At 41.0% G+C, this 14703-nt stretch overlaps 1 protein-coding gene across 1 annotated transcript in view; it reads right to left on the reverse strand.

The window, feature by feature from the left end:
* The window catches only part of GXYLT1 (glucoside xylosyltransferase 1), a 790439-nt gene that overhangs the window by 540169 nt on the left and 235567 nt on the right, over positions 1-14703 (reverse strand). The window contains exons 3-4 of the mRNA XM_044087446.1: positions 12804-12994; positions 589-611 (exon numbers count right to left, since the gene is read on the reverse strand). Coding sequence (XP_043943381.1) covers positions 589-611; positions 12804-12994 — 214 coding nt within the window. The remainder of the gene's footprint in view (positions 1-588; positions 612-12803; positions 12995-14703) is intronic.

Below are 14703 nucleotides of genomic sequence, written 5' to 3' on the forward strand. Positions count from 1 at the left end.
GCCTTCTTCTGATAACTAGGGTGGGAACTCGTAAAATGCAGAAATGCATTAGAGTAAGTGGGCTTTCGATAAATAAGGCTCTTGTATCTTAAATTAATCTCATCCTTAATGATCAAAATATCTAAATAATTAATCTTGGATTTCTGCAAATTATAAGTAAACTCCAAAAAGGATGTCGTACTTGTGATAGCGTCTAAAAATTTAGGCACCTCAGAGGGAGACCCTTTCCAGATAAGAAACATGTCGTCCTGGTACCTTGTAGGTGACATTATTCCTAAAAGCAGCGTCAGTGAACAGAAAGTTCCTCTCCCAGTATACCAGCACTCCATTGGCGAAACTCCCTCCACAGGGCGACCCCATGGCAACTCCTGATTTTTGAAGATAAATTTTGTTGTCAAAAGACATAAAGTTGATATTTAAAACTATTTCTAATAGCGTCTCAACTAAGTATGTCGTGTTATCACCTATTTTTTTTATCTAAAAGGAATTCACGTATCCACTGAATGCCCAATTATTGTGGTATGACAGTATACAAATCCTTAATAGAGTCAAAAACCAGGAATTAACATCAAAGGGAATCTTTCTGATTTCTTGGAGAAAACTCCAAGAGTCTTTACAAATCTGAGATTCTTGTTTGATTAAAGGTCTTAAAATACTGTCAACATATTTGGCACATGCAACAGTAATAGAACCGCGCCCATCCACAATAGGACGGAAAGGGGGTTGTAATAAACTTTTATGCGTTTTTGGAATGCCAAACAAAACCGGTAGCCTAGGGGCTAAGACATTTAAGTATTGATACAAATCAGTATCTATAACTCTTTCCAAAAATAAATCCTCGATCATACCTCTAATTTTCACATAAGCAGTGTTAACTTCATTAATACTCACAGTTTGGTAGCTATCTGTATTTAGTAGTGTAACCATTTTCTGAACATACACAACATTATCCATAAAAACCAAGCCACCCCCTTTATCCGGCTTCATTACTCTTATATTACAATTTTTTAACAACACTAAAAACTCTCTTTCATCTCTAGTAGTATTATAGTGCCGCTTATAGGAAGGTTTGTTCACCTTAAGAGCCCGTAAATCATATTCACACATCTTTTCAAACAGACGTAGTGTGTCATGTAGTGGGGGGTTAAAAACGCTAGGAACTGTCAGGGTACCAGATGGGAGTATTCCATCCCCCAACAATACTTTCAAATTGAGTTTTCTTACGAATAACTTAAGATCAATGATGGTTTTCACCAAGTCAAATGGCATATCAGGCACAAATGATAACCCACTAGCAAAAAACTCAACAAGATTAGAGTCAATGACAAAAGAAGTGTAATTATACATTTTAAAGTCCCCTTTAGAGTCAGTCAGTGTCACTAGCTCAGGGAAATATTCTGTCATCGCCTGCGTTGGGCTCTGCGGTTCCTGAAATTGCCCTGATTGTTCCTCGCCTGTCCATTGACTAGTCTGGCTTTTTTGTTGTTCCTGGGAAAACCCTGTTGGTTATTAGAATTATCACAATTATTAACAGAGTCTTCCTCAAAGGAATTGTTGTTACTGATGTCAATCCTGTTAGCATTAATGTTAACAGATTTACTGGTGTTGCTCATAAGCCTTTTCGCTACGACGAAGAGGCATCTCTTCAATGTCATTAGGTTCTCCTACTAAATTCTGTTGGCCACCGGTTGCATTAAGCGTTTCAGCTTGATTATATCCATCCAGGCCCATATTTTGCAACTTGTTAGATAATAATGGGGGTCAAGGGTAAGCTTTGTGTAACCGGTATTCGTTAATGTCTCTATTGATCTTTTTCATTTTATTGTTAGTAAGCTTACTAACAGTAGCCTCAATACTACTAAAAATACGCAAGTACTCCTATTTGTATCTAATAAATTCTGAGTCAGCCTTAATGTTTTCTTCGAGACTTGCAAGTTCAGTTTTAAAACAATCAACCTCCTTCTGATATTGTGTAACCATCAAATTCATGTACTCAAAACCTTGCTGGTCAAACAATGCCAACAAGGCTTTGTGGAATTGGGAACCTTCCACTAGTCCAACAGGAAAGCGCCATTGCCGCAAACCTTTCGGGACCAATTTCTTGACCAAGCATTCTTTTAAATAAGAAATTTCAAGCTGCAGTTTCCTGCACTTGAATAGTTTAGAGTCAAAAACAGTGATAAGATAAGATAAATCACTTACATTCTGTTGACTGCTTTCAGAAACTCCTTCGCTGGTCTCGTCACTAAAAAAATCAATGTGACTGAGAAATCTGTTAATAGAAGGGCTTCCTGTAAAATTAGAAGCAGGAATAGTGCTTCCTTCCTGCTCCCCGTTTGTTGTGCTATTCCTATTAGCCTGTCCAGGCGGAATATCAGAAGAAGCAGGACTGCATACAAAAACAGACCCCGTAGTAAGCAATGCACCAGAAGTACTAGTTGGAGTCATCCTCGGTGCCTCAGGATTGTTAGGCAAACACGAAGAAACAGAACGAGCGCTTAACGCTGGCAGTAGTGAGGAACCAGCGCTTTGCACTCCAGATACGCCAGTAGCTTGTAAAGCTTCCACCACCTGTGTAAGCTTGTCAACACGATCCATGACAAGCTGCAAGAGGAGAGTCAAGTTGCCTTCAGCGTTCGCTTCATTAGCAAAGATCTCCTGCGTGTTACCAGCATCACCATCCCTCTGAGAAAATAAAGATCCTTGAGTTGAAGTGCCCGAACTGCTCATGGTAATCACAAACTTGAACACCAACATAACCAAACCAATACACAGACTCAGGAAATACGAAAAAAACACAGCGGAGCACGACCCAGGAACACTGATTTAATGAAAAAAATGTTGCAAGCACAAAACACGCTTTCGGCGAGCCCAATGTCTCACCTTCTTCAGACAAAGTTACAAGCCAACTAGCAAACATTTTATATCTTCGGTAATCAATCAATTTTAATTAAATTAGTACTACTTATCTAATTAAATAAGTCTAATTATAAATGCAACAATTTTTTAAAAATTGTTCAGGATCAGGACCAATGACTTTCAGCTGTGGGGCAGGCAAAACAGAGAGGAAGAGAAATCTGTTCACTAGCATTGAAGAGAGAGCTCCCTTCACTGCTTCAAAAACAGAAGCCAAGGGGAACCCTGAACCATCCCATTAAAGCAGAGACCTCTACAACTGGAGGGCAGAGAAAACCAGATCAATTAACTCCAAAACCAACACCAGAGTACAGCTGTCTAATGCAGAAGCTCCAAGAGGAAGAGATGGCTTCAACAATTTCTGAGTAACCATCTCCGAAGCATCAGCTCAGGGACCCTTCTGGATCAGAGGAGCTCAAAACAAGTGGAATCAGATAAGTTGCCAGACTGAAAGATGACCACATCTTTGGATCTGAAGTGGACAACTCTTGTGGAAATCTTGGATCCAGAGTCCCTGAAGATGAATGGCAGATCAGGGTAGGAGCAACCACAGATAGGGCTGAAGAGCTGAAGCTCACTTGTCGTATAGGGGAGACAGCCATTAGAATGCCTAGCTAAATTTGAGTCCTGAGACACCTCATCTTTCTATCCACATTTGCTTTTGTCAGGCTTCTGGTTAGACAGGAAGATGTAGATGATGGTGGTTTAGATATCTTTGTATCCCTCTCTCCCAATAAAAAGGGGAATGTAGCCTGAGAGAGACTGGCCTCGGTAAGAATCTCAATTCTGGTAAGGGAAAATTCCTGGATCTTACAGGGGTCAGATCCAATGGAGTAGGATCTGATGAACTGGACTACTTAAGAGGTCAGAGCCGAAGATGACAAGACGATGACAGTGGTCAGGGGAGCACTTCCTAGTCTCCTTAGCCTTGTCCCTGGTCTCGTCTCCCCCTAGATTTGTCCAAAGGATTTTTCACTGGATGGGAAACACAGACCTACAGGATTCTCTCCCAGAAACGAGCTGAAGTCCCTTTAACACAAGTTTGCTCTGACACTCGATAAAGGGTCAGAGGCAAAACGGCATACAAATAGAGCAGTCCTCATCTTAGTGGGCAGTGCATAAAGAAAACACACACATTTGGTGTGCATCAGAATTTGGGAGCTTGTGGGCTACAAGCTGCAAATTTTTGAACCCTGATGGCTCAGACATGTCTAAGCTAACTCAATGAGGGTAGAGAATACTCCACACAAAACCAGAATTAGTTTTTTTTTTTTTTTTTTTTTTAGGACAAAAATACCAACAATTGCAAAATCTATGAAGATCAATATGCTTACACTCAGAAGTATAGCTACAATTATCTACATCCCAACACTCAAATATAGAAAGGTGAAGAGCCAAAGGCACAAGACAGAAGAAATCAGTTTACACACAGGAAAAACTTCAGACAAGTGGAAAAATACAATAATAATAAAAGAAAAGGCACCCTATCACAAAGGGAAGACTAGCAGTTCTGAAAATAATAGCAGCATTAAAAAGCAAGAACTTATGAGGTGAATATGAGCCAAGCAGACCACATCTGTTCTCTCTACAAGCTGCAAATAAGATCGGACTTAATGTTGGTGATAGGAGGAGCCTAAGCTGTGGATGCAGAAGTCTAAAACAGCTAAAGCCAGATTCAAAGTCAGATTTGAAGACCCATCTTTTGAGGAACAGATGGAAAGCACAGTTGTGTACACTTACCATAAATGTAGATGTTAGAGTGTATTCACTGTTGCAGTTATCACACTTGGGTTATCTGCCTGCAGGTAGCCCTCAGTCGGCCCGAATAACAGTCTTGGGATTTCTGCGTCGGATGTTGTTGCCTCTTCCATGAGATCAGGGGTATGAAACATGCAGCCAGTGCCATTATCAGTTTTTCTTGCCCCAGATGTCTGGAGCCCCCAAAATAGGAAGCTATTACATGGTGTAGAACACCTACAGTAAAAAGCAAATGCCAATGCCATAAAAGATGGCCATAAAGAGGACAGATAGAAAGGATAGAGAAAGCCAGGGGGCTGGAGGGAGGGAAACCAGGAGTGCAACAGTGAATACACTCGAACATCTACATTTATGGTAAGTGTACACAACTGTACTATGTTCTTCGTGTTTCACTGTTGCAGGCATCACACTTGGTTTGATTCCCAAAGCTGAGGAAGGGTGGAGGCAGTCAAGAAGTGTTCGGGCTGGCTAGCAGGCCTTAAGACTGCCGTAGCAAATTCAGCTTTGGATTAAGAAAAAAACAGGTAAGTGGTCATGCTTGGTGAAGGTGTGCAGAACTCCAGGTTGCAGTTTCCAGGAAGTCCCTGGTAGGGACACTCCTGAGAAATGCTGTAGAGGTTGAAGTAGCTCTAGTGGAATGAGTTCTGATCCCCAGCGGAGTAGGTTTTCCATGGTGCTTGTAGCAGAAATGGATGCAGTGTGCTATCCATTTGGAAATGGTTTGCTTCGAAATGGCCTTGCCCTCTGCCCCTGTAGCAAAGCTGACTAGCACCTGGTCAAATTTTCTGAAAGGCTTAGTCCTGTCAAGGCAGAACCTGAGTGGTCTGTGCACATCCAAGGAGAGCAGGATCATTTCCACTTTATTCTGAGGATTAAGGAAAAAGGTTGGCAAATGGATGGATTGGTTTAAAGCCACACTGGATACCACCTTGGGTATAAAGGAAGGGTTAGTCCTGAGGGAAACACTGTCAGCATGGAAAATAATGAAGGGCTTCACCACCATTAGTGCCTGTAACTCAGACACTCTTCTTGCTGACGTAATAGCTAGAAGTAAGGCGATTTTCCAAGAGAGAAATTTTAACTCTGCTGAAGCAGCAGGTTCAAAAGGGGGAAGTGTGAGCTTCTCCAGTACAAAAGTTAAGGTCCCAGGCTGTGCAAGTACTTGGGCATGGCTGGGAAGGATAACTAGAAAGTCATTGTGAACTTTTTCCATAAGGGGCTGGCTTACCACTCCCTGGTTTTGAGGTGGAAACACTCCATTGTTTAGATCTCTGCATACCCTGAGACAGTAGTCTTGGTGGTCTGTTTCCCCTGGTTTGGGATGAGCAGGCCTGAGAGGGACTGGAAAGGACCAGTTTTTTTGAAGGCCAATGCCTACTGAATCTAGGTGGCTGCACCTGTAAGAAATCTTTGACGGTTTGCATAGATTTAGCATTTTCTTCCATCTTTTTAAGAACTACTACTGCTTTTGTGCCAAACAAATGCTCCTGATTTAATGGAGCATCTAGTAATTTTGCTTTGACATGGTCAGGCAAGACTTGTTCCTTTAGCCAAGCATGCCTTCTCAGTGCAGACCAAGTGACAGCAACCTTGCAAGATGCTTCTAAAGCCATCAAAGCCACACTGCAAAGAATGTTTACTAACTTGGTTTGCAGAATGCATTAACTCTTGTAAATCTTTATTTTCTGCACAATCTGGAAGTAACACCATTTTTGTTTAATTAGTTCCATAATATGTTCCTGGTACTTCAACATGTGAAACTGGCAATTCAAAGCCCTGATGGCAAGAGCTGCAGAGGTATACACCTTCTTACTCCATCTGTCTAAAGCTCTAGAATCTCTATCTGAAGGGGTAGGGTTTTTGGCTGTAGTAGCCTTAATGCCTTTAGGTCCCTGGGAAATGGTCTCTGGATCCGCAGTAGGATTCTTAGAGAAATTTCTGAAAGTCGGCTACTCTGTAGTACCAGTCAGGTTTTCTAGGAGCTGGTGGTAAGGTGTCAGAAGTAAGGCTGGACTCCAAGAATACATAGTCTACAATATCCAGACAGGGGGTATAGATAGAGGCCTGTGCCGAGGCAAATCTAAAAATTCCATGAGTCTCTTTTTGGACTGAGGAAACTCCTGACATTCCCAGCAGAAATGCTCTCTTAAGGTAAGCAAAGTTTCACCAAAAGAAAAATCCTATAGAGGGGAGGCAAAGGAAATGGATTCCTCTGTATCTGAATCCTCATAGGTAGACAAGGGTATGCCCTGGTAATCAGACTGGTCAGAGTCATCAGACTCCTGGTCTGTAGAATCAGAAGGGAATTCAATTGGGTCTTTTGGAAGGGGAAGGCTGGCTTTCCCTAATAAGAATAATAAGGTCTTCAGCCACTCTAAGCATTTGTTTTTGTGGCATGGGAGCTTGAGCATGTGCTTTGGATGTCAGTTTTCTAGGCGTAGTGCGAACTCTGGGCCTGAGAAACTGGGTAGTTTTATTTGGAATTGAAGTTGTCGGTTCAATATGAATATCGGTAGGTCAAAATACACCCTCAAAAGCCAGTGCCTGCACAGCGGCTCTGGACCCATCCAAGGTAGAGACATCCGCAGGTTCCATAGTTGAAGCAGCATCTCGCGGCATACAAGACTCCGAATGGGTCTCAGCAGAGGCCTGCGAATCTGTAGAAATGGGCATCAGAGGCTGCAAAGGCGCCTCACTGAGTACCGGCAGACTGGCGACAAGCTTAACGGAAGTAGGAACTGAAGAAAACCAATGAGTACTAAAACTGACAAACCGCAAGTTCGTGGAAGTGCAGGAGGTGCAGGATAACAATAAATCCAAGTAGCGCAAACTGGCTGTAAAGTGCAAATGCGTTTATTTGAACAGAACAAAAATCACGTTAAACACTGAAAGCGTTTTTCGTCCCAGCAAATGCCGGAACTTCATCAGCTCATGTTGAAAATCCTTGGTTTCAGTTTCTACTCATGTGGGTCAATGAGATTTCTGCTTAGTCCGTCTGCCAGTGTATATAATTTTCCTGGCAGGAACTGAGCTTGTAGATGTACTTAGTAGCTCAAGGCTGTGTTCCAAAATGCCATGGCTAGTCTGCAGAGGGGGTAAGAATGTGTACCCCCCCTGCTTGTTTATGTACCACATAACAGTGGTGTTGTCCGTCTTTACCATTAATTGTCCTGGAAGAATGTGGTCCTTGAAGGCTGTCAGAGCATTCTGTACAGCTAACATTTCTTTATGATTGATGTGAAAGTACATTTGAATTGGGTTCCATTTGCCCTGAATGCACTTCGCTGCCAGGTGTGCCCTCCCCCACCATGCATAGTCTAAGGAGTCTGTTGTTAGGGTTTGGGCAGCAGGGGGTAGTATGAATGGTAGTCCCTTGTTTTGGTGGCAGGCCTCTGCCCACCAAAGGAACTCTAGGCGTAGACCAGGAATGACATGAATCATTGCTTCTAGATCCCGAGAATGTTGACACCATAGACTTTTTAGATACCATTGTAGTTTCCTCATATGCAGTCTTGCATATGGAATTAGAAGAATGCAGGAGGCCATGAACCCCAAGGCTTATAGTATTTGCCTTGCAGATAGCAGGGTTTTTGTGGCCACTTGTTTGAAGTAGGTTGTCAAGTGAATTTGTTTCTCTGGCATGAGAAAAGCCATCTGGGAAGTTGTATTCAAGCTTGCTCCCAGGAATATAATTTGTTGACAGGGTACCAGGTGTCATTTATTTTCATTTATGGTATACCCCAGACAAGTTAGCACCCTTTGTACAAAAGCCAGGGAATTCAAAAGTGTGTCCTGGTTTTCTGCCTGAATTAGACAACCGTCCAGGTATTGGTACATTTGAATATTTCTTTGCCTGCAAAATGCAATGACTGGAGCTAGGCACTTTGTGAATACCCTGGGCGCAGTAGATAAGCCAAAGGGCAGTGCAGAGAACTGATAATGCAAGTAGCCTGCTTTGAAGCGTAGGTATCTTCTGCAAGATTCCCTGATTGGGATGTGCAGGTATGCTTCCTTTAAATTTGGTGTTGCCAACCAGGCACATTTGCTTAACATAGGAAGCAACTGGTGAAGAGACAGCACCTTGAATTTTGGAATCACTAAAAAGGTGTTTAGAGTAGGCAGGTCCAGGATAGGATGCCATGAATTGTCTTTTCTGGGTACCAAGAAAAATCTCGAGTAGAAACCTTGTCCCTTTTCCTCTTCTGGTACCAATTGAATAGCCCCTATGCTTAAGAGAGAGTACTTGTTTTTGGGCCTCTGCCCACCGATTTGGAGGTAGATCCGGCCAACCACTTTGAGTTGGTAATGTGTGGAAGTGAAATCTGTATCCTTGGGACACTATATTTAAACCCATTTGTCCTGGGTAACGAGTCCCCAGTTATTTGCATGAAGTGCAATTTTCCCCCCAAAGGGGCAGTCAGTTGAGAAGTGCTTGGAAGTTTTAAAAATAAGTCATTAAGACAGTTTACCATAGGGGGGAGTTTTACTACTCCCAGATTTGGAAGTGGAGGCCCCCCACTGCTTAGTCCTGTGCGTCCCCTGGGACTGAAGCCTGGGTGCTCTGCTGGGTCTGGGTTTGGACTGAAGGTCTGGAAGAGGCAGGAAATGACCAATTCTTAGAGGGCCAATGCCTACTAAATCTTGGAGGTCGTACTTGTAAAAAAATCTTTAACAGTTTGCATACATTTAGCTTTCTCCTCCATCTTTTTAAGAACTTCTTCCGCCTTGTTGCCAAACAGGCAGTCCTGATTTAAGGGAGCATCCAGTAATTTTGCTTTAACATGATCTGGCAAGGATTGCTCCTTAAGCCAAGCATGCCTTCCAAGTACAGACCCAGTTACCGCAGCCCTGCAAGATGCCTCTAGTAAATAAACACCACATTGCAATGTATGTTTACCAACTTGTTCAGCAGAAGGCATAAAATCCTGTAAATCCTTATTTTCAGCACAATCAGGAATCATCATTTTCTGTTTAAGCAATCCAATAACATGCTGCTGATACTTTAACATATGAAACTGGCAGTTTAAGGCCATAATGGCCAAAGTTGCAGAAGTGTATACCTTCTTATCCCATCTATCCAGCGCCCTGGAGTCTCTATCAGAGGGGGTAGGATTTTTGGCAGTAGTAGCTTTAATGCTCTTGGGTCTCTGTGAAACAGTTTCAGGATCCGCAGTAGGATTTTTGAAAAGGAACTTGCGAGAGTCAGGAATCCTGTAATATCTATCAGGTTTTCTGGAAGCAGGAGGTAGAGTCAGGGGCCATGCTAGATTCCAAAAAGGCATCAACAATGTCCAATACAGGAGGTATAGCTAAAGGCCTGCGCTGGGGCAGGAGTAAGAAATCCCTAAGCCTCTTTTTAGAATCAGAGAAATCCTGACTTTCCCAACGAAAAAGCTCCCTGAGAGTATGCAAGGTTTCACCAAAAGAGAAATCCTCTGGGGGGGGCAGAGGGAATAGAGTCCTCAGCATCAGAATCCTCATAGGTAGATAAGGGTAAATCCTGGTCATCAGAGGAAACAGAAATTTCAGAATCCTGGTCAGAAGTGTCATAAACAAACTCAGTCCTAGGTCTCAGAGGGGGAAGGTTGGCTTCCCCTGATTAAAGTAATAAGGTCTTCAGTCATTCTTATCGTTTGTTTTTTAGGCATAGAGGCCTTACCATGCGGTCTCGGCATCAGTTTTCTAGACATGGTTCAGGTTTTAGGCCTTGAAGAAGATGGCATCCGTTTAATATGCAAGTTAGTAGGCCTGAATACACCCTCAGAAGCCGGTGCCTGCACAGCGGCTCCAGACCCGTCCAAAGTAGAGACATCCACAGGTTCCACAGTTAAAGCATCTCGCGGCATACCAAACTCCAAATGGGTCTCGGTAGATGCCTGCGAATCTGAAGTAGCGGGTATCAGGGGCTTCGAAAGCGCCTCACTGAGTACCGACGAGTTGGGCAGCCTGTCTCTATCTTTGCGTTTTTTCGGAAGGTCGGTAGTCGGATGGCTTACCGAAGACATATCAGGAAAACTGAACAGAGCACCAAAAAAGTTAGAAGCACAAATATACAGACGGATAGTTCGTGGTTTAAATAAGGCACAAAACCGACAGCGAGGTACGTCGTGGTCAGGGCCTAGGCAAGGAATACAGTACGAATGAAAATCTTTATGAGGCATTTGCTTTCCACAAGAAATGCAATTATTTACTTTTACTGACATCGGTTTAGAGCGAGAAAAATATTCCCCAATGGGGTACTTAGCTTTTAGTTGAAGACTTCGGTTCTGAAACTCGAAAACGAAAATTTTAGGAGTCAGCCAACTGGCAGTTGCGAACTGCTTCTGCTTCAGGCACCGCACGGCAAGAAAGACTGATGTAAAGACATCGGCTGCATGTTTTATACCCCTGACAACCTGACATCACGGAAGAAGACACAGCAACCGACGTAGGACCCAAGACTTTGTTAAATCAGGCTGACTGAGGGCTACTGCAAGCAGATACCCCAAATGTAATGATTGCAACAGTGAAACACGAAGAACATCCTCTGAGCATTTCTTATCTTCAGCATTCTTGACTATCTTTGCCACCTCCATATCTTTATAAAAGTAAAGTGCCATACCATTCAACCTACTTACTAAGAGCTTCTGAAAGACCATTCTACAGGTGTGGGTCATGCTCAACAGAAAGATGTAACCCTGCTATGAATGTGCCATATTTTATGGCTCCAGTGTGCTTCATCAATGTCACTGTAGTCCTGGTCTATTCTGAACACATTATCCATAAAAAAAAGGTTGTGTTCACAATGGCTGTATGCCCATCTATTTCACACACCCTCACAATGGCTGTATGCCCATCTATTTCACACACCCTCACACTCATAACAGTCTCCTGAAATGTTCTACTAAAGTTAAATCACAATGGTTCTCATTTACACAAAGTGGTAAGGGATGGGCAAGAAAAATCTCTTTATATTCTTATTTGGCAACCTATTTAAGAGAGTATTACTCTCTTATGAACAAACTGCAGATAAGGTTGCTACTGGCTAATTTTAATGCTGTCAAACATTCTATTCAATACTTTCTTATTTAAGGGATACCATTCTGTGTTATATTTGAAACTTCACCACTATTCAGTCCTCTGGAATTCGCTTTCAGTAAAGTATCTGCCTTTGGGCATTGTTTACTGTTTGTACAGTTGCAATACTACACGATACACAAAATCCTATGCTAATGGAGCTCTAGAACAAATGCTATTTTGCATTAAATACTGAACTATCATAAAAAGTCAAGGCTGTTTTAAATCAGAATCTCAAGCTATAACAAAACAATAAAAAGCAGAGCATTTTTCATCAATAAACAATTGATCGGAAAATAACAAAGTAAATGTATATCCAATAAATAATCTGATAAATTAACTGTAGACCATTTACTACACTACATGTAGACAGAACTCCAATGCATATCCATTTGAAATGCCTACTAAAAACGTGCTTGGAAAACTACAAAGTAAAACTGTTGTACTGCGTTTTTTCCCCTGACAGCTGGCCATCAGTTGCTCCTGATGCATTTTTCCTCAATCTCTCAGTCCAAGAAGATAAAAACTTCCCCTGTACTTTCTCCAATTTTCAAGCTCAGACACTAGTTTAAAGCTGTTGCTAACATGGATTCTTTTTTATGCCCTATTCCCAAACCTACCCCCATGCCTATGACATGCACAGATGACAAACATCTGCTGGTATATCCCCAACCTTTTTCGTAGGTGGTACACATCCCACAACCTAGTCTTCTCCAGTCAACCAACTAACCAGAGCACTCATATGGGATAGGTAAGTTGACAAAATGCTGATAGTTTCCAGTCCCCAAGCTGAATCCTCAGCAGTTGGAACCACTAAGATCTCCTTGGATTCAAGGAGGGTTCCATCTCTCTACACCCAGAACTAGCTATGTTACGGAGTTGTTCACAGGTAAAAAGTCAATAAAAAGAATTACGAAAATACCTAAACTATTTAAAAACTGTGAGGTCATTTGTATTTTGCCTTGTTTCTATCTTGGGGTGATACCAAAATTATCACTCAAATTTACAGTGCCAACACAAAAAATGTTATGCATGTTTTTTTTTCCCAGCATTATACTTAAATTCTAAGACACTTACAATGTTTTTGAATTTAGGATGTAGTTCATCATCTGCAAATATATGAAACTGAATGGGTTTCACATTAAAAAGAATGGATGATTTTAACATTGTGACAGTTTCCTCAAATCGCTCTCCACAGGCAACAACTGCTAGATGGATCCACTTATCAGGACTTCTTTTAACGTCTGTTTTGTTCGTTTCAAACCTATGAACAAGGGTCCAGGAAAAAAAATAAGCATGAGTCTTCAATATGCCGCAGAAGTCTAAGCCCAAGTTCTTAGAGATAAGACAGCAATTGAACTTTATGATAAAATGCACACAGTACAAAAAATAGGTGTAAATCCACCAATCAAGGTAATATTATATTTCAAGCAATATAAATGTTATTAGCTGTTAGACTGTTAAAAATATTTCAGTGTTAATTCCTTTAAAGCAACTTCTTTTCTAATGAAAAATAAACTGAAAATATGCATCTGTACAAGTGAAGATTCACAGTTAAATATACAAAAAAACACTTGTAAGGTGTTGCAATAAATTCCAAAAGCTGCCAAGTGGTGAATTCCAAAGAAAACTTCCTTTTATTAACACAAATACAGGCTTAAGCGCTTTCGGCCATGAAAATGGCCTTCATCAGTACACCCATAATCACAATGGCAAACACTTAAATACCCTCAGTAACAAAAAAAATAATATTCAATTAACCAATTAATATATTTTTTATACAAGTAACAAATAAACTAAACACTACTATAACACACTTAGAAACTGCAATTTTACTTACATTTATTATATTTTGCTTTTCTACGTAAAACAACTTTACAATTCACCCCACTATTAGGACCAGGTTTGTTATAAGCATTGAGCAGAAGCTGCCATTTCAGCTCGTTGTATTCAAGCTCTCCTTTGTCCCCATTAAAATCAGGAGAAACAGTCTATTACTGAAAACAAAACCTTTCAACACTTGGGACGTTCTAATGTATGTTTAAACAATACATTGTTGTAATCTTTCTTTTTTATTCCATAATAATGTTCATAATTTCTCCTTCTCAGTGATCTATTGGTTTTTCCTATGTAGAAGGAATTACATGCTAGGCACTTTGCCATGCATCAAACACAGGAACCAAAAAGAACACAACCACAACAGCCAAAGTCTCCAGTATCAGTCTTTACTTAGTGCACAAAGAAACACAAGCGCTTTCACGATAGCTTCATCAGGTGCAATGAAAAAGCACTACTTAAACACACCTTAAATACAAAAATTATATGGTCACATGACAAAAGCAATTGCAAATTAAAAGGGTAACTACATGCATATACAAGACAATTTTAAAAAACATACATATGCATTCATATCATAAAAAACTTGGAACAGCATGTATAAGACAAAACATACATACACATTTTAAAGCAACCTTCATAGTGATGCATGGTTTATTAAATAAAAACTATCTCCTTAGAGGTCTTGATTTTAACCTAGGTCTAAGTAGTACATTCTCATTTAGCCCACTGCCTACATTCTCCCTCATCCTGACAATCCAAGTAGACTCGAGTTCCTCTGTTCTATGCCTCACATCTCCTATTCTAACACTATCAACAATTCTCCCAATAACTAAAAACTTAAAACTGTGTTCAGAATCTGTATCATGAATATGTTTGGCCAAGGCATTAACACAATTGGATTTACTTATGTGATAAATATGTTCCCTTATTCTATCTTTAAAAGGCCCGTCAGTCTTACCTATGTAAAATTTACTGCATTTCTGACAATACACAAGATATACCACATGTTCCGTTGTACAAGTGGCAAAAACAGTAAACTTATACAGCTTCTTCTGTAGTATCTATACCTTCCCTAGGACATTCACTAATCCTAGGATAGCACAATCTCATCTTCAAAGATTTACTATTCCTAAA

Source organism: Protopterus annectens, chromosome 11.part0 (assembly GCF_019279795.1).
Source record: "Protopterus annectens isolate FY-2018-M chromosome 11.part0, PAN1.0, whole genome shotgun sequence".
In the NCBI taxonomy this organism is placed as follows: Eukaryota; Metazoa; Chordata; order Ceratodontiformes; family Protopteridae; genus Protopterus; species Protopterus annectens.